The following is a 21191-nucleotide window of genomic DNA, read 5'->3' on the forward strand; positions in this document are numbered from 1 at the left end:
TTCAAATTCACTTTAAATTTGGCTAAATACAAACATTAATCTGTGTAAGAGGAAAAGAACTCCGGTAGCAATGGGAAATGTCAGTAAATTAGTACAGGATGAGTAAACAAGTGTTTCTGTAAATGTTATAATGTGCCATTGTTACAATCAATTATCAAAGCTGGAAATGGCGTTGCATGCACAGTAATGTCTGGTGCCACCTTCATTTTGCTAGAAGACAGGACAAAGTCCTGTATTGTATGGAAGCCTGGCAGCACTTAAAATGTAGAAGAGAAGCCATAGATTGGTCTCACAACAGTGATAATATTGTGTATATCTGTGGAACCATTGTGACACAAGGCGGTTGCTTCATCTACACGAAGGCTGGACAGTAGTTACAAGACTAAAGTAATATCCATGTTTTTCTTTGGCTGTGCCAGTGCCAACATTTCTCAGAGCTTAAGCCTAGGGCACTATTTGTAAGACATGCCATTCCATGATATGGGAGATTAAAAAAAAAAAACAGGTCAATTACAGAAAAGTAACAAGCAACTTATAAATGACCTCCATTAAAGTCTATGGGGTTAACGTTGTAACCAAAAACCCCAAAGTGTTGGATTTAACCAGTCACATGACAATTGGTGCAGGGGGAAATGTCACCAAATTGACAAACATCAAATTCAATGGCGCAATGTTACACAGTAATCTTGTTAAGTAACCAGCCCTAGCACAGTTCTTCTTCTAACCAGATTTCAGAGCTTCAATCTATGTAAAAAACAAAGTAACTTTGATTTACTGTCCAACTTTCGTGCAGTTTATCATTATTATGCAATACAATAATAAGCTGTTGGCTTAGCCATTTTTGCTCAATAGACTAAAAATGGTTCCAAGTACAGCAGTATTAGGTCTCATGCTACCAAACACTAAATCAATGACTCACCAAAGGAGTCTTGTAAGCCTTCACCAAGTGTATAAAGTTACCTCTAATACATGTGTGTTACAGTCTCATTAAAGCCTAAGGGGTAACATTTCTCCTTATTGACAGTGACATGCCAGGGTAAGGAGGCTTATAGGCTGTCCAGTGCTCCTCTGGGAAATAAAGTATGCAAATTGTCTATTCAGAGAGTAAGAGAACTTGATCACTAGTGACACTGCTCTGCCTATAAGCCTCCTTACCCTGGCATGTCAGGCATGTCACTCTCCTTAAGGAAAAAGGTTACTCCTTATACCCCAGTCAGAGGTCTCTCACCTAGCCAAACCAGATCTCACACTTTGCACTGAGGAGAGGCAACACCCCAAAACATGTGTCTGCAAACTGAAATTCTGGTTTGGCTTTTACCCTAAGTCATGTGTCAACTCTTGTTAAAGGGTTGATGCTGATTTTAAGGATTGCTACTGTACTTCCAATAGGTGACACTAGATTTCTAGTACTCTTCCTCTCTGGAGAGACAATTTGCATAGTCTCATTAAAGAAGTGGTCCAGTTTGAATAACATCCATCAATATCACAGATCCCTCGGCGAGGAGTGGAGAGAAGAAGCTTGAGGCAATATCTGGAAAAAGTAGCTATCAAGGGCTTATTTTTCCCTTAAGTGATGCTGTAGAGGAAAATAGACATTACACAACTATTGAAATTAATGAGCTGTAGTTATTGAGGATCAATAAAATAAAACTTCCAATATTTTGCTATGTCACAACAGAGGTTACCCCAAATTATGGTTCTACTCTAAAAGCATAGAGAGGCAACAAGTCTGGACAGAAGCTTTGGTCAACTTTTCGGTTCCTTCATCTGTCCTCTAAGCGGATAATAAAATCATGGAAACTACCAGGGATGCACTATGTATTATGACAAATTAAATAGTGGAATCGTCATTCTCCGAAATAATATCAATGGCCAAAAACATAACATGCAAATGTCCTAGTTACCATTAAGTCATATTTACGTGTTGGGTGAGCATTTATCAACAGTCTTTTCATCCACACAGGGGCGATAGAAATAATGCAGGCCAATTTAACATTGTTTAAAACACAAAAAAACATTAAAATAATATCCTTTTCTAGCAGAATTTCAACCATGACTGCCAGTTCTAGCTCAAACGCCAGAAAAACATAGCAGGACCATGTTCTGCTTAGGAAGATGATATTTTGTGCTGCACAAAAGGTTATTTCATCCGATGAACGACCATTTTGCTCATTCGTTGGATGATTCGCAGCCTGTTTACAAGATTATCATGAAACGAGCATTCTTTCCTTCTTTCTATAAATTATCCACACTTATGTTGTGTTTTTTTTTCCTCCATTAGTTTTTAATAAGTGACCGGGACAGAGATCCACAGTGCAATCCTCATTGCTCCAGAACACAGTCCAAACCTGTATGTGCTTCAGATGGTCGAACGTATGAATCTATGTGTGATTACCAAAGAGCCAAGTGCAAGGATTCTGCCCTCAGCGTTGTTCATCGAGGAAGGTGCAAAGGTAATAAGGGGAGTCGATCCACTTTACATTCTTTACTGACACACTGTATTACATTAATATCCTGAAACTCAGCTTGCACATCTTTTATCCATCATGATAACATTATTAGGAGAAGTCTCACTTCATACATGTATCTTTACAGTGGCAGATTGCATTATCATACAGGTGCTTCTCACAAAATTAGAATATCATCAATAAGTTAATTACTGTATTTCAGTTCTTCAATGCAAAAAGAGAAACTAATATATTATTTTAGGGCAGCACAGTGGCACAGTGGATAGCACTGCAGCCTTGCAGCGCTGGAGTCCTGGGTTCAAACCCCACCAAGGACAACATCTGCAAAGAGTTTGTATGTTCTCTCTGTGTTCGTGTGGGTTTCCTCCCACATTCCAAAAGACATACTGATAGGGAATTTAGATTGTGAGCCCCATCGGGGACAGCGATGATAATGTGTTCAACCTGTAAAGCGCTGCGGAATATGTTAGCGCTATATAAAAATAAAGATGTATATAGAGTCATTACAAACAAAGTGATCTATTTCACGTGTTTATTTCTGTTAATGTTGAGGATTATGGCTTACAGCCAATGAAAATCCAAAAGTCATTATCTCAGTAAATTAGAATACTTTATAGCACCAGCTTGAAAAATGATTTTAAAATCCAAAATGTTGGCCTCCTGAAATATATGTTCAGTAAATGCACTCAATACTTGGTCGGAGCTCCTTTTGCATCAATTACTACAGCAATGTGGCGTGGCATGGAGGCGATCAGCCTGTGGCACTGCTGAGGTGTTATGGAAGCCCAGGCTGCTTTGATAGCAGCCTTTAGCTCATCTGCAGTGCTCTAACATTTCCTGGTAGACGGCTGTGCTGACTTTGGTCTTGATAAAACACAGTGGACCCACACCAGCAGATGACATAGCTCCCCAAATCATCACTGATTGTGGAAACTTCACACTAGACCTCAAGCAGCTTGGATTGTGGCCTCTCCACTCTTCCTCCAGACTCTGGGACCTTGATTTCCAAATGAAATGCAAAATTTACTTTCATCTTAGGACCACTGAGCAACAGTCCAGATCTTTTTCTCCTTGGCCCAGATAAGACGCTTCTGGCATTGTCTATTGGTCATGAGTGGCTTGACACAAGGAATATGACACTTGTAGCCCATGTCCTGGATACGTCTGTGGGTGGTGGCTCTTGAAGCAATGACTCCAGCAGCAGTCCATTCCTTGTGAATCTCTCCAAATTTTGAATGGCCTTTTCTTAACAATCCTTTCAAGGCTGCAGTTATCCCAGTTGTGTGTGCACCTTTTTCTAACACACTTTTTCCTTCCACTCCACTTTCAATTAATATGCTTGGATACAGCACTCTGTGAACAGCCAGTTTCTTTAGCAATGACCTTTTGTGGCTTATCCTCCTTGTGGCGTGTGTCAGTGACTGCCTTCTGGGCATCTGTCAAGTCAGCAGTCTTCCCCATAATTGTGGAGCCTACTGAAACAAACTAAGGAACCTTTTTAAACGCTTAGGAAGACTTTCCAGGTGGTTTTTTGTTAATTATTCTAATTTACTGAGATAATGACTTTTGGGTTTTCATTGGCTGTAAGCCATAATCATCAACATTAACAGAAATAAACAATTGAAATAAATCACTGTTTGTAATGACTCTATCATACATGAGTTTCACTTTTTGTATTGAAGAACTGAATAATATTATAAGAATAAATTAACTTTTTGATGATATTTAAATTTTGTGAGAAGCACCTGTATTTTTCTATTATAGACACTAAAAGGGACAATAAACTGACAGCTGATATATGCTGTTTGATCCATGGGCAGTACGTATCAGACACTGGCTATATGATTTAATTTCAGCCAGAGATTAGGCCGAACAGGAAACTAGTTAGACAAGCAGGTCCCTAGCAGCTTCTCCCCACCCATTACCCAAGAGTGACAGGTCTCTCCCTGCTTGCGTGATATTATATATCTATAATAAAATTGCTAATTTTTTTTATATTTTTGGATCGTATTGCTCTCTCTCAAAGAGATCATCTTTTATTTATTGTGAGGAATTATTTTGGTTTCGTGTATAGGGAGAGACCTGTTAGTCACTGGTAGATAACAGGGAGAAGCCATCAGGGACCCACCTTTCCAACTAGTCCCCAGTGTGGCTTTTAAAAATATTCTTGTTTTTTTTCACAAAATGCTGCTATGTTTCAGTGTCTGAATGCTGAATACATGGCTGAAATAATGCAGCGTGTATCAGCTCACAGGTTTTCTTTAAGACTGACAGCTTCTACATCAGTCTTAATAAAGAGATCCCTGGAGTAACATGCACCAAACTTATTAAGAGGCGCTCCACTAGAAGCGTTATTCCAATCAGAGACTGGTGTACATTTCTAGTGTACATTACACCACTTTTGTGCCACAAGTTATTATGAATTTGACAGGTGGGATTTATCATGACTAGTGATGAGTGAATATACTTGTTACTCGAGATTTCCCGAGCATGCTCGGGGGTCCTCCGAGTATTTTTTAGTGCTCGGAGAGTTAGTTTTTCCCTATCAACCAGGCAACTCCCACATGTACTTATGCTGGCTAACAGATATAAATCATTCAGCTGCGGCAAGAAAAACGAAATCTCCGAGCACTAAAAAAATACTCTGAGGACACCCGAGCATGCTCGAGAAATCTCAAGTAATGAGTATATTCGCTCATCACTAATCACGACCCGTCCCATATCAGCGTTGACCACTTTAGTGGAGCTGAGCAGGACGGATGTAAAAAGGCCAAAAGTTGCTACATTTTTGCACAACTTTGAGATTGCACAAATATTTTTTTTACATTTTCCAAAAAATTGGTGAACTCTCCTTGATGAATTGGGGCCCACATCTGCCAAAATGTTAACATATACTAAAACATAAAACCATAGAATTTGAAAGAAGAAGAAAATAATGAGGTCTGGTAATCCTGCCATTCTATCGAGTATGTAAACTATGCTCATTCCTGACATCTCCAGTCCATGAGTAGTCACAAGGGTCTGCGATTCAGAATAGAAAATATTTTTTTTTACAAGTTCCAGATACTTTATATAAAGAGGCTTATTCTTGGCGCATTTCATTGCAATAAAAACATCAGAAAGAAAAAAGTATCAAGTGAAATAAAGACAGTCTAGTTGTCTCCTCACTATCACCATTACGGGTCGAAATGAGAAGTTAAAATGTCAAAATAACTCAATGTCCTAAAGTTTATAACTAGCTGGACTCTAAACTCAGAATTTTGTAGAAAATCTTTCCCCCTTCAGAGATGAAAAGACACAAAGAATTTCTGGTTAATGAGGTTTTTAGATTTGTGCATGCAATAAGTTGTGTTAGGTGTTCTGTGTAATCTGCACTGGTTAGGGTGTCTGTCTATCACTTTCAGCTATTTTCCTGGATCCCTTCAATATAAGAAACACAAAGTTACACAAGAAACACAAAGACAGACACAAGTTACTGTCAGACCCATCTCATACTGGCGCAATGGATTATAATATTTGTGACACTCATGATAACCGCTAGTCATAAGATTGTTGGGCCAACGTTCATATATTGTGTATAACTAGCGTAAGGCCCCCATACACATTAGAATAATGTCGGATGAACCTGCTGATATCAAATGGTTCCACAGACAGTCTAGTGTGTATGGAGCCCTGGATAACGGATTGTCTGAGGAGATGTCAATCGGCATGTCCAATTTCGGACAGCCTATCGCTTTGTTCTCCTGCAGATAAGCAGGCGCCAGACATCTCAGCCAAACAAGTGCTCCAGTGTATGGGACAGCTGGCCAAGATGGCTACCAGCTAAAGCTTTGTTTGGTCAACAGCCATCTAATGACATGGCCTGCTTTAGTCTACTTAAAGGGAGCCTGACATGTCCCCCATGCCCTCCAACCCACAAGCGTTTGTATTCTCATTTTTAAATACCCTGCCTAACAGATGTTTAACTTCTTTATGACCGGAGGTATTTTCGTTTTTGCATTCTCTTTTTTTTGCTCCCCTTGTTCCCAGAGCCATAACTTTTTTATTTTTCAGTCAAAATGGCCTTATGATTCTTGTTTTTTGCGGGACGAGTTGTACTTTTGAAGGACCCATTAGTATTAACATATCGTGTACTGGAAAACGGGAAAAAAATTCAAACTGCGGTGAAATTGCAAAACAAAAGTGCAATTCCACAATTGTTGTTTGGCTTTTTTACTATGTTCACTAAATGCTAAAACTGACCTGCCATTATGATTCTCCAGGTCATTAAGAGTTCACAGACACCAAACATGTCTAGGTTCTTTTTTATCTAAGTGGTGAAAAAAATTCCAAATTTGTTAAAAAAATAAATAAAATTGCGCCATTTTCCGATACCCGTAGCGTCTCCATTTTTCATGATCTTGGGTTGGGTGAGGGCTTATTATTTTTGCTTGCCGAGCTGTTATTTTTAAAGATACCATTTTGGTGCAGATACAATCTTTCTGGCATTTTGACTTTTTTCTTGTTACGCCATTTAGTGATCGGATTAATTCTTTTTTTTATGTTGATAGATCAGGCGATTCAGAACACAGCGATACCAAATGTGTGTATGTTTGGTTTTTTTATTGTTTTATTTTGAATGGGCCAAAAGGGGGGTGATTTGAACTTTTAATTTTTTTTTTTATTCTTTATATTTTTAAAAACTTTTTTTTTTTTTACTTTTAGCATGTTTCAATAGTCTCCATGGGAGACTAGAAGCTGCCATAACCCAATCACCTCTGCTACATATGCAGCGCCCCAGAGTCCTGATCGTTACAGTAATGTCGCTCTGCCACTAAGGGGAGTGATGTTACATTTGATTGCACTAAAGGAGTTCACCTGACCAGGTATCACAGTCACACATTACACTTCACACTCCGGCCACCAGGGGGAGCAAAGGGTTCTATGTATTAGGCCACTCCTCACACTCTGGTAAAACTGGGGGTTGGATAGGATGTTAGGGAGAAGCTGACTGGGTTTTGCCCAGGCAACCTCCTGTGAGAGAGGGAGTTACTGGGAAGATTCAGGGGAGTCTCTGTCAGGGGTGGGATCCTGACAGTGGCCTAGCGAAAAGGACAGATCGTTACGGAGCCGCGCCTGCACCCGTTGCGGCGGCATCCTAAGAAAGGACACGAAGCGAGGTTTATTGTGGAGAAGTGAGAAACGAGATCACAGCACAAAGGAGAATAGAACCAGTAGGAGTCGTGCCCTAAGAACGTGGCAACATCCTACTGAGGCGTGTAGCCGGTGGCCGGAACGCCGAGGAAGTATTGGGCTCTAAGCATTACTTCAAACAGCGGCAGGACAGTTAATTATAGGTTGGCTGTCTCACCTAATTCACCTAAGTAGACAACGGAGGCAATTGTGGGAGAGGGGCGTCTCTAGGGTCCCTATAAAATAACTCCAGGCCTACCCCGTCATACGGGTGCGTCCTAGCCATATCATCTGGGGGACGGAGAGAGAAAGAACATCAGAAACAGACACAACAGTTGTGAGGACTATCCCGTGGTGCTCAGCAGGGAAGTACTACAACACACAGGCGCTAGTAGGTAGGCACTGATTTCCACCTGCAAAGGGAACTCTGGATGTGCCTTCGGACCGGCCGGTCTCAGCCAGCCCTGTTAGCAGTGCTCTGGATTGCGGATCCCGAAGCCTTCAGTAAAGAGGTAAAGAGACTGCAACCCTGTGTCCTCGTTATTCATCACGCCTTGCACCATGCACCATCATCACCTTTCATTGGACGCCCCTTAGCAGGGTCACGGACCGGGTCTAGCCACCGTGACAACCCCAGGACCGAGACAGAGAGACCCGGTACCGAGTACCCCGCGGCCCTGCGTCTGGGGGCGCTCGAACTTGGCGTCACGAACAGGATCTACTTAAGCCTGAAGAATCAGGTCATGTGTGCCTTGGAACTGTGTCTGAATTGTGATTGAACCGTGATTTATTGCAAAGACTGTGTATTGCTATTGCCGCCAAAAATTCCCACCAAAACCGCCGCCATTACAGCACCACGAGGAGCGCAGAGGAAGAAGAAGGGCGTGCCATGGGAGGAGACTATCAAAGCGGCGCCAAAAGTGGCAACCGCCCCCTCCGACTATTGCTGCAAGATGATGACCTGCCCCAAAACAGAGGAGAACCGCCCCCTGGATTGCAATGGTGGGAACCAAGACAAGAAGGAGCCCCACCCTGGGAAGATGGCGGAACCATGTGTGTGTGCAGCTGCCGACTGCGAAACAGCGAGGGTGACCAGCGAGTACCTGAATGACGACGAAGTGATCCCGGGCTATCCCCATCGACCAGAAGCGGATCCGAACCCACCGCAGCTGGAGGATCTGAACTTCTTGGAGCCGCAGGCGGAGGAGCCGAGTCAACCTATCCCGGACATGGAGCTAGCAGGTGAGAAGCCATGGAGCTCAGAGCTGTCCCCGGGGGTCGCATTGGAAGAACCACGGTCCGAGCTGCAGCCGACTCCAGTGTTCTCATCAGTGGAATAGACCGGCATCGATGGAACCACATCAGACGCAGGTATGGAAAGCGCCCCTGCTCTCCCGAACGATCCTGCTCCCATGACTGCTCCCCGTCCCGACAATGACCGATTCCTCTCCACTGAGCTGGTAGTGGTAACCCCCGACACTATGGAGAAGCTGGTGTGGAGCGCCCCCACACCGCCGCAGGGCCGAGGGGTACCCGGAGCCGGGCCTCTGGGTCTCTGCTCTGGGGTTGTCACGGTGGCTAGACCCGGTCCGTGGCCCTGTCTGTCAGTGGGGGACGTCCAGTGCAATAAGTGGTGTTGTAACGGTGCAGTTGTGGGGTGCAGGTCGCGGTAAATAACGAGGACACCAGGTTGCAGTCTCTTTACCTCTTTACTGGAGATCTCTGAGTCCTCAGTCCAGAATACGGTTCACCAGGCTGCGCAAGTCCGGCCGGACCAATGGCACCTCCAGAGTTCACTTCACAGGTGGAAATCGGTGCCTTCCTTCTTAGCGCTATGTGTTGTAGTCCTTCCCTGCTGTGCTTACGGAAAGTACCCCACAACCGTTGTGTCTGTTTCTTAAGTTCCCTCACAACTCGATTAAATGATGTTCTTCTAATCTTCCGTCCCTTCCTGATGTTACAGTTAGAACGGCACCCGTTTGTCGGATAGGCCTGGAGTTCTTCCGGGACCCTAGAGACGCCCCTCTCCCGCAATTGCCTCCCAAGACTTCATAGGTGATATGTGTTAGACAGCCCGCCTTAAACTGACTGTCCTGCCGCTGTTTAGAGTATTGCTTGAAGCTGAATGTTATAATACTCCCTCGGCGTTCCGGACACCGGTAGTGCGCCTCAGTAGGGTGTTGCTCCGGTCTTACAGCACGACCCCTACTGGAATTCTCCTATTGCTTGATCTCGTTTCTCACTCAGCACAATCTATCTCGCTTCTAATCCTTTCTTGGGTCCCGCCGCTTCCCGGAGCTGGCGCGGACCCGTTACGTTCTTTTCAATGCCAAGCCTCTGTCAGGATCCCACCCCTGACAGAGACCCTACTGTCTCTTCCTCCACAACACCCTCTGCCACTAGGTGTTGCTTCGTCCAATCCAGTCAGCTTTCTCATCTAACTTCCTGCCTGACCCCCAGTTTACCCACTATGGTGGGGAGTGGCCTAATGAATAGAACCCTTAGCTCCCCCCGGAGGCCCGGCTGTGAAATGTATTGGTGTCTGTGATACCTGATCAGATGAACTCCTTCAGTGCCATCGGACGCACCATGGCTCCCCATAGTGGCGGAGCCACAGTACTGCAACGACCAGGACTCTGGGGCGCTGCACTCCCCCCTGGTTAAACACAGTACTCCGGGACTGGGAAGAAAACAACAATACAAGTTAGCAAAAAGACATACAATTTTGTTGAGTGCAATGACAATAAGTATACTTGAACAGGCTTCCCTTTATGGGAGGTAAGGACACTTGAACATTACAAACATGGCAAAAATATCATAGCAACATGCTATAATTTACTTCTGCTACCCAACCGGGCATTCTACTTAAGTGCAAAATTGTTGAACAATAATTTAACATTGCCTTTAAGGACTCACACTCTAAATCCACTAAAGACCTTCCTATAATCACATTATAAGGCACTTTAACTTTTTCATTCTCCTACTTTGGATCTGCAGGACCGCCTGTCCTATCGGCACCAGACCTACTGCCTCTCCTTTCTGTTACAGGACCGCCCCGTTCAGCCAGGGCCTACTGCCTTTTCAACTACTATACACAGTATAGAACATAACTTTTCTTTCAGTTTGAGAACACTGAGCCGGCTCTACTTGGCTCCTATAAGGACTCACCCACTAACCCTTACGGGTTCACTTTCTGTCCTTAGTAACACATTACTAACTTTCGATGGGGAACGCAGGGTTTACCTTCTATCCCCCCCCCTTTTCTTATCAACATTATCAACTATCTTCTTTTCACAACATTAAACTTTCTCATTACTTCCTTTTACTTTTTCTTTCAGAGAACATTATCAGCATTCCTTTACAATTAACTAATGGCATACATATAACTTTTACATGTAAATATTATCAGCATTTTCTTCCATTGACATTATTGCTACCGGTCTTAAAGCAATATCACCATTTACGTGCAACAAATGAACATCCCCTTTAAGAGGGGACCAAATCTCTGTGAGGTAGCACATCTTCTCAAGCTACCAGTCCATACTCATCAAAGGTTCCAGTGCGGTATCTTCGCAAAGAGTCCTTGTTTAAGTAAAACCAGTAGGGAGCGCCTTTAATAAGGTGCAAACTATATACAAAGAAGTTCGGATCATGCACAGTTCATGATTTCTCAGTTGTTTTTTTTTTTAAAAACGTAGGAAAAATAGAAAATAACCTAAAAACAATAGGGATCCCGAGTCAACAAAAGGATCCCTTTAGAAGTTTACCCTGAACGGGTTTTAGCAGCAAAACAGCAAGGAAATAAACAGTTAACTATTTACAGTTTCAGGTTTCCGAGGTTTAGTTGGACGGCTTCCAGGGCTGCACCTGGCACTTAACCCTTCTCGGCCTGGGAAAAGTGAGGTCCAGGGTTACACCCAGTGCTGGACAAACGCCGTTAATCCGTCTTTCATGTATGGTTAAATCATGCGCAGCGATGGAGGTCTGCGCAGCGTGAGTATGGGCATTTGTTGCAGCAGAGGTAGAGGCTGCTGCAAGATCAGTCACTGGAACGGGGTCAGCAGCTGTGGCACCAGCAGTCACGGGAGTGGTGTCAGTCATCAGGGCAGGGTCGTCCTTCATACCTGCTTCAGATGCGGTCCCTCCGGTGCCGGTCTGCTCCGTCTCCGCTGGGGTCTGGAACGCTGGTTGCGGGACCTTGTGCTGCGGCGTTGTCATCTCTGCTCGCAGCATACCCCTTCCCGGCAGCGCCTTGCTTTCCAGCTTCGGAGCGCTGGGACTTCTTTCCTGCTCCGGACCAGATGAGGCTGCCGACAGATGTCCGGTGAGGCTCCTGATGATGGCCTTCTTCCACCCGGCCTCGGTGCTCAGCTGCGTCCGCCGGGGTCGGTCGCCGAGCTCGTCCACTCCGGCCTGCAGGAATTCAGCATCAGCGGTGGAGGCCTGGTTGCGGTGCCCCTCCGGGTAGCTGGGGGAGTCCTCGGCTCTGACCCCATGCTCCGGCTCCGGGTGGCTCGCCATGGCGTCCTCCATGTCTCTGACTTCTTCTTCCTGGTCCTTTTCCCGCTCTCTCCTTCGTGGGCGGTTTCGTTTTCTCTGTCTCTGCCCACCATTGAGGATCAGGAGGCGGATCTCGGCTGCTGACGGACACGTCCTCAAGGGGCCGAGATATTTAGACTGGGCGGCCATTGTCTTTCGCGCTCTTCAGCTTGTTCACGCCCACTTCCACGCCCTTCTTCTTCTCCTGCGCTCTCCTTAGCGCTGTAATGGCGGCGGTTTTGGCGCGAACTTTTGGCGGCAAGTGACAATCCACAGTCTTTGCAATAAAGCACAGTCCAAGCACAGTAAATCACAGTTCCAAGGCACACATGACCTGATTCTTCAGGCTTAAGTAGATCCTGTTCGTGACGCCAAGTTTGGAGCGCCCCCACACCACCGCAGGGCCGAGGGGTACCCGGAGCCGGGCCTCTGGGTCTCTGCTCTGGGGTTGTCACGGTGGCTAGACCCGGTCCGTGGCCCTGTCTGTCAGTGGGGGACGTCCGGTGCAATAAGTGGTGTTGTAACGGTGCAGTTGTGGGGTGCAGGTCGCGGTAAATAACGAGGACACCAGGTTGCAGTCTCTTTACCTCTTTACTGGAGATCTCTGAGTCCTCAGTCCAGAATACGGTTCACCAGGCTGCGCAAGTCCGGCCGGTCCAATGGCACCTCCAGAGTTCACTTCACAGGTGGAAATCGGTGCCTTCCTTCTTAGCGCTATGTGTTGTAGTCCTTCCCTGCTGTGCTTACGGAAAGTACCCCACAACCGTTGTGTCTGTTTCTTAAGTTCCCTCACAACTCGATTAAATGATGTTCTTCTAATCTTCCGTCCCTTCCTGATGTTACAGTTAGAACGGCACCCGTTTGTCGGATAGGCCTGGAGTTCTTCCGGGACCCTAGAGACGCCCCTCTCCCGCAATTGCCTCCCAAGACTTCATAGGTGATATGTGTTAGACAGCCCGCCTTAAACTGACTGTCCTGCCGCTGTTTAGAGTATTGCTTGAAGCTGAATGTTATAATACTCCCTCGGCGTTCCGGACACCGGTAGTGCGCCTCAGTAGGGTGTTGCTCCGGTCTTACAGCACGACCCCTACTGGAATTCTCCTATTGCTTGATCTCGTTTCTCACTCAGCACAATCTATCTCGCTTCTAGTCCTTTCTTGGGTCCCGCCGCTTCCCGGAGCTGGCGCGGACCCGTTACGTTCTTTTCAATGCCAAGCCTCTGTCAGGATCCCACCCCTGACAGAGACCCTACTGTCTCTTCCTCCACAACACCCTCTGCCACTAGGTGTTGCTTCGTCCAATCCAGTCAGCTTTCTCATCTAACTTCCTGCCTGACCCCCAGTTTACCCACTATGGTGGGGAGTGGCCTAATGAATAGAACCCTTAGCTCCCCCCGGAGGCCCGGCTGTGAAATGTATTGGTGTCTGTGATACCTGATCAGATGAACTCCTTCAGTGCCATCGGACGCACCATGGCTCCCCATAGTGGCGGAGCCACAGTACTGCAACGACCAGGACTCTGGGGCGCTGCAGGTGCCTCCGTTACCGACAACTATGGGAGAACCGCTAGATGTGAGCTCGGAGGGGGTCATCTTCCAATGGGATACCCCGAGGATTGGGCCAGACGGGGCCAGGCAGGAGGGCCTCAGCATTGCTGTGCTCACCTGGGAACAGTATAAACAATGCTTAATTCTACACTGGAAAAAACGAAAAGAGACAGAACAAAGTGACCCACCGAAAGTACAAAACCCAAAGACTGCATGCGGTAAGAAGGACTTGGTAAAACAGGGGACTGTACTAGCCTTTCACCTGAAACGGGGTTGGGGCTCTATACAAGAACCGGGACTGCCGACTGAAATATTCTTTACCAGCTACAATGTGAAGACCCCGTTCCGCAATAGATGTGACCATCAGCTACTATGTAAAGGGGACCAGGTGACCTACACTCGCCATTGGAGTGCGCAAGGGTGGTGCGCTCGAGACGTTCAACGGTGCGAGCCGGCAGTAGCGCCACCCGCTGTCCCGACCACGACTAACCCTGATTTGACAAACTCTACCACTATCACTACGGTGTGCATTATCGCCGCTACTGAACTTGCAACCAAAGCTGACATTCGAATCCAGACTCCGGGTAACCTGACCGCACCTGGGAGACAAACCAATGACACCAACCCCGCATCAGCCGAGAACAAAGAACCGCAGCCCTACCGGTCAGGAGGTGTTCGCCACCAGCTGATGCGGTGTAACCTACTGTGAGAATAGACCTCGGAGCCATGAGGATGTAAATAGTTATTTGCTTTTCCTACTGTTTTGCTGCTAAAACCCGACCAGGGTTGTCCTTAAAGGGATCCCTTCGTTTACCCGGGATCCCTATTGTTTTTGCTTTTTGTTTTTGCTTTTGTTCATCATTGTTTACAAAGACTGCCGAATCATGGACGGTGAATGGTTCACAAACTGTGTTGTAAATAGTTCGCACCTTCTTAAAGGTGCCCCCCTACTGGTTTTACAAAAAGGAGAACTTTTTGAAGAGACTGTTCTTGAATACAGCGCAGAAGTTCTTGCCTTAAATGGACTTGCAGATGGATAGTCTGCACTACCTCAAAGAGACTTGGTTCCCTCTTAAAGGGAATGTTCACGTGTTGCACTTAAGTATAATGTTACTTTAAAAATGTTGAATAGTAATGGATAGTGTGTAGTTATTTAAGAAATAATAGGAAATGTTTGATGATGTTACTAGAGATTGAGGACAGGAAAGAGTTGAAAGCCGAATTTCAATAAAGTGAACCCGTAGGGGTTAGTGAGTCCTCCAGGAAACCATAGAGAGATGGTTGATTGATCTTATACTGTGAATAAAAGTTGAGCTTATAGAAGAAAAGAGGCAGTAGGCCCGGACGAGTAGCCAGGCGGTCCTGCATGTTCGAAGTAAAAGTGTTGCATTTAGAAGATAAAGACAAAGTTAATTTATATTTTAGAGTTTTATAGTAGGCCTTTAGTGGGTTCAGCTGATACGCCCTTAAAGGAAAAGTTAAATTATTGTTCAAAATTTGCACTTAGTAGATAGAATACCCGGCTGGGTAGTGATGGTTATTTATAGTCGAGTTAATCATAAGTGTTATTTATAACCTTGAGTAAAAATGTAAATATGTTTCCGTTTGTAACGTTCAAGTGTCCTCACCTCCCATAAAGGGAAGCACTGTTAAATTTACTTGTTTATTGCATTTCAAAATTTTGTATGTCTTTTGCTAACATGTATTGTTGTTCTTCTTCCCAGTCCGGGAGTACTGGATTTAACCAGGGGGGAGTGCAGCGCCCCAGAGTTCTGGTCGTTGCAGTAATGTCGCTCTGCCACTAAGGGGAGTGATGTTACGTCTGATTGCACTAAAGGAGTGCACCTGACCAGGTATCACAGTCACACATTACACTTCACACTCTGGCCACCAGGGGGAGCAAAGGGTTCTATGTATTAGGCCACTCCTCACACTCTGGTAAAACTGGGGGTTGGATAGGAAGTTAGGGAGAAGCTGACTGGGTTTTGCCCAGGCAACCTCCTGTGAGAGAGGGAGTTACTGGGAAGATCCAGGGGGGTCTCTGTCAGGGGTGGGATCCTGACAGTGGCCTAGCGAAAAGGACAGATCGTTACGGAGCCGCGCCTGCACCCGTTGCGGCAGCATCGTAAGAAAGGACACGAAGCGAGGTTTATTGTGGAGAAGTGAGAAACGAGATCACAGCACAAAGGAGAGTAGAACCAGTAGGAGTCATGCCCTAAGATCGTGGCAACATCCTACTGAGGCGCGTAGCCGGTGGCCGGAACGCCGAGGAAGTATTGGGCTCTAAGCATTACTTCAAACAGCGGCAGGACAGTTAATTATAGGTTGGCTGTCTCACCTAATTCACCTAAGCAGACAACGGTGGCAATTGTGGGAGAGGGGCGTCTCTAGGGTCCCTATAAAATAACTCCAGGCCTACCCCGTCATACGGGTGCTTCCTAGCCATATCATCTGGGGGACGGAGAGAGAAAGAACATCAGAAACAGACACAACAGTTGTGAGGACTATCCCGTGGTGCTCAGCAGGGAAGTACTACAACACACAGGCGCTAGTAGGTAGGCACTGATTTCCACCTGCAAAGGGAACTCTGGATGTGCCTTCGGACCGGCCGGTCTCAGCCAGCCCTGTTAACAGTGCTCTGGATTGCGGATCCCGAAGCCTTCAGTAAAGAGGTAAAGAGACTGCAACCCTGTGTCCTCGTTATTCATCGCGCCTTGCACCACGCACCATCATCACCTTTCATTGGACGCCCCTTAGCAGGGTCACGGACCGGGTCTAGCCACCGTGACAACCCCAGACAGAGAGACCCGGTACTGAGTACCCCGCGGCCCTGCGTCTGGGGGCGCTCCACATACAGGCAATGATCACATCGCCTGTATATAGCAGAATTGCTGACTAGCTATCTGGCAGTGATAACCATAGAGGTAGGTCTGCTGGAGACCTCTGGTTGTCATGCCAACCCATTGGTGACACGGGTTCTGATGGGAGGGGAGGGATTTCTGCGCTTGCCAGAAGAGCGTGATAAATGCCGCTGTCAGAGTTTGACAGCGGCATTTAACGGGTTAACAGCTATGGGAGGATCGCGATTCCTCCCGCTGCTGTTAGTGGCACATGTCATCTGTTCAAAACAGCTGACATGTGCCAGAAAAGATGTGGGTGGGCTCACTGCCGGAGCCCACATCAAAGGGAGGATGACCAACATCATTATTATGTCCGACGTTGGAAAGAGGTTAAAAAAAATATGTAAAAGACTTCCTACAGTCTAGTTTTCATATGCAAATAAGCTTTTGACTAGTTGATGTGGTGTTTGTTTCTCCAGTCTAGTCAGTCATGATAACATGATTTGCTGCCTGTTATCTGCAAATATGCAAATATTGCACAGGCATGACTTTCTTGCCAAATGTCACTGCGCCTCTGAAGCCGGATGTATACTGGCCAGGTTCAGAGGCGCACTGCACATGTCTGGAAGCGAAGGAGACAGCTGACGTTCACAAAAGAGCTGAAGATCAGACACTGGAACAGAGCTTCTTCTCTTCCAGATATGTGCTGTGTGCCTCTGAAGCTAGGGGGCGAACTCTGGCTTCAGAGGCACAATGACGAGTAGGTAAGAAGTTGAGCGCATGCACGAGATTTGCAGGCAGCAGGCGATAACGACGGTTCTTGCAAATCATTTTATCATGCTCACTGGTGTGTAATAACCTGCTAAGTGAAACGACTAGTCTGGGGAAACAAACGCCCCATTGACTAGTCAAAACCTTATTTGCATATGAAAAACAGACTGTAGGAAGACTTTTTATGTATCAAACAGAATAAAGGACAGTTAGGCAGGACATTTAGAAAGGAGTATACAAACGCTGTTGGGTTGCAGAGCATGGGGGACCTTTCAGGTCACCTTTAAATTTTTATATGCATTCTTAAAAAGAAGAATATATAAATGGCAGAATACTTACTAGCTTTTTTTTCCCCAAGATGCAGGACAGAGCAAGTGTCGCCTAGAAAGGGCACAGGCCCTGGAACAAGCAAAGAAGCCACAGGAAGCAGTTTTCATTCCAGAGTGCAATGAGGATGGCTCTTTCACTCAAGTGAGTAAATAATATCTATATTTTTTTGGTGATATCCTTCTACCTTTACATGGCCAACATAATCCACAGCATTAGCAGACTGAATCAAATTCATTTACGTTAGGTATAAGATTTTAGGAAAAATTGGCTAAGAGCTAGACATGTGCAAACATAATAAATAAACATTACTTACCCATGGATTCCTCTGCCTCAGCCAATGATTTTATTAAATTGGACCTGCAGCGGTGACATAGCATCCATCATTCATCTGACCACTGTAGTCAATCACTGGCCTCGGTGGTAATGTTTGCATGTAATGCACCTATTCGTTGAGGCAGGAGAGAAGTTGCAGTAGTTACCGTACATAAATGATGGACATCACAGCATCATCATTGCAGTTGGGAGAAGAACTACAGCAGTCGAGCATTAGGAAATTTAATAGGCAAATCACAGTTATTTAATTACGTTGAAGGGGTTATCCTCTTAATTTAGATTACTCCATAGGCTTAGAAACGTCTAAAATAAACTTAGCTTTTACTTACCCCAACTGGATCCAGGGCTGATCCAGACTTTGTTGATTGGCTCCAGCAGTGACATATCTACAGCATTGCAGCCAATTAATGGTCTCAGCTACGTTGACATAGCCACTTAGCCCAGTGATTGGCTGCAGCACTGTAGACATGATGTCACCGCTGCGGCCAATCAACAAGAACTGCAGTAGAGGTGGAGAGCTATGGACCTAGGGAAGGTGAATAAAAGCTCAGTTTGTTATTTCATACAATTCTGAGCCTATGGGGTAATAAAAGTAATAAAAAAAAATTACAACCCCTTTAACATATTTCCAGCCCTAATAAAAAACAAAACTGGACAACCACTTTATAGGGATTATCTGTATACTGGTAAGTTGCATTATTCATTTCATTACATTTAGTTCAAAATTTAGCTAGATTACCTTCTTGAAAGAATCGCTAAAATAAAAAAATGCTTAAATATATTTTATTTTTGCTGTTGGTAGGACTTAAATTAGCTGTGGGAGTGATGACCAAGTACAGCAGGAAAGTTATAAGAAATGTAATGTATGACTACCCTGATTAGGGTGCTGGAAAAGCAGTTAGTTCATATTTATTTATGGCACCAACCCTCGCAGCCATCACTCCTGAGTCTTCTATAGACAGGAGCTTTCATGTGTTCTCCAAGAGCCGCTGGCAGAATCCTTTGGCGGCAGCTTTTTCTTCACCGAGAACAAAAAGGAGCAGCAATTCGAAATCACAGTCATTAGAGGTAAATTCCCACATAGCGAAAACACAGTGGATATTCCAATAAGTATGCACCTTCTGAAAATCCACTGAGTTTTACGACGAAAGCATAGTGTCTGAGAAGGCTCAATCTCTGGGTTTGATATGTGCAGAATATCAATTGATTCTGCTTCTCTGCTTCTTCTTTATAATGATATCCGGAGCAATAAATGCCAATGGGAATATCACTGCGGCATCTCAGCTGTGAGAGGTCCGCAGTGAAGACGCTACATGTGAATCAACCCCAAAAGTATGGGGTTTTTTTGTTGTTTTTTTTAAGGAGCGTTTGCGCCGAAATCTGCCTAAACAAGCAGTTTAAGTATTTTTTTCAAAGGCTTGTCCACTGCTTGAACAACCTCTTCTCAAACCCTATGTATGCCACCAGTAAAATAATAGCACCTATACTCCCCTCTGGTAACAGCGCAGATGCAGGAGTACTGGCAATGGCTCTTGTGAAATTGTTAGTTCACACAATCCTGGCAGCCAATCATCTTTGGCTTCACTCTTCCCGACTTTGGATGAATCACATACCATGAAACAGTTATAAAACATGACCTGACTATTCTTCAGGCAGTTCCGCTTAGAACCCAATTGCTTTGTTATACATAAAAGTAAAAAAAATAAATAAATACCGGTAGCAAAGTTTCCTCAAAAAACAACAAAGAAGGTGCCAAAAAAGACACATTGGTACCTTTTTTGGTGCCAATACCATTGGCATTTTCCTGGAGCGCCTTCTACTTGCAAAACTCGGCAGGTAAAATATGGCAACTGCTCATACACTAAATATTTCGGAAGCATGTTTTCTGAACAGCTTGTCATTTACGGTCGCTCTGTATGTTCATAAATCAAAATATTACATTTTATCCACTGCGGTCTTGATCTGTAACTTGACTTGAGCTTCACTTGATAATTGTATTATCTTTCTAAGTATTGGCAATTATTGTAGCTGACAATTAAAAAAAATATTTGTAGATCTTGGTTTTTGGTTGGTGCCTCCTAAACAATCAACTTCTCAGCCTTGTACATTCTGTAGAATATGTTCAGCTAAGAACATGGTCGCTAAGTGGGGTGATTTATCACTGACGCATTTTCTGTGCATCTGAACATTGTAATTAATGATCTTAACTATGAAACGTAACAGCCTTTGTTTCCTGTTAATATTTTATTCTGAAAACCTCATATGTTCATTATAATGCCCAAATATCGACAATGTAAATTAAAATTAATACCTAGACTAGATGTGTTAAATGCTTTGTGGCCAGAGATTAGATAATGGTTTGACTTGATGACTATTCTCGACTCCACTTCAAAACAAGGAGTGAATATAAGCTCAAGTTTCTTTGAAAGTTGTTAGAAGACCCGGTCTGTTGCCTCCACTCTTACTCCCTACTGGTGGCTAATTTGGCAGCCCTCCTATTGTCAGGGCCGCATAATTCAGATGAATGATACTTCTGTCCTGGACATATTGTTCTGAACTGGTCCCATCAATCATGTTTTTGGCAATAGCAAGGGTCAGCAAGACTGTAAGAAACTGAAGGTATTTATATAAACTATGAATTTAATTCACTGAGAAGGCAATCTAATCTTCTGTAACATTATTCAATTACGTGAAAAGCGTTTTAGCATTTCACCTAAAAGAAAGGAAGAAGGTTGGAGTTTTCTTCCTTGGTGTAATACTTTTTTTATTTATTTTGTTTGAGAGATGATTGTCGATTAGTTGTAGGGCTATGTGACCTTTTGGACTCCTAGATTAGCAAAAGCAAAAATACCCATAGATATAGCCACCTCGTTATCTACATTTAGAACATGATGGAGTCCAGGGTTATCTGGCACGGGCATACTAGGACAGCCTCTCACTCAGGCCTCAGGCGTAGCACAGGCTCAGCAGGAGAACATCAGACACCGACCTCGGACAGACATCAGACAATGGCAGGGGTCATCATAGGGTGGACCCTGGGGAACCGGCAGGACATCTGGACACAGGCAGAACATCAGGACACAGGCAGAATATCAGGACATCTGGACACAGGCTGGGCATCAGGACACAGGCTGGGCATCAGGACACAGGCTGGGCATCAGGACATCTGGACACAGGGTGGACATCAGGACA

General features: G+C 44.9%; 1 protein-coding gene across 4 annotated transcripts in view; it reads left to right on the plus strand.

Moving 5' to 3' along the window:
• SMOC1 (SPARC related modular calcium binding 1) overlaps window positions 1–21191 on the plus strand; it is a 429565-nt gene that overhangs the window by 165498 nt on the left and 242876 nt on the right. For all 4 annotated transcript variants that reach the window (XM_077262377.1, XM_077262370.1, XM_077262364.1 and 1 more), the window contains exons 2-3: window positions 2282–2453; window positions 17695–17807. In XM_077262377.1, coding sequence (XP_077118492.1) covers window positions 2282–2453; window positions 17695–17807 — 285 coding nt within the window. The remainder of the gene's footprint in view (window positions 1–2281; window positions 2454–17694; window positions 17808–21191) is intronic.

The sequence above is a fragment of the Ranitomeya variabilis genome, chromosome 1, assembly GCF_051348905.1.
Source record: "Ranitomeya variabilis isolate aRanVar5 chromosome 1, aRanVar5.hap1, whole genome shotgun sequence".
Classification (NCBI taxonomy): Eukaryota; Metazoa; Chordata; class Amphibia; order Anura; family Dendrobatidae; genus Ranitomeya; species Ranitomeya variabilis.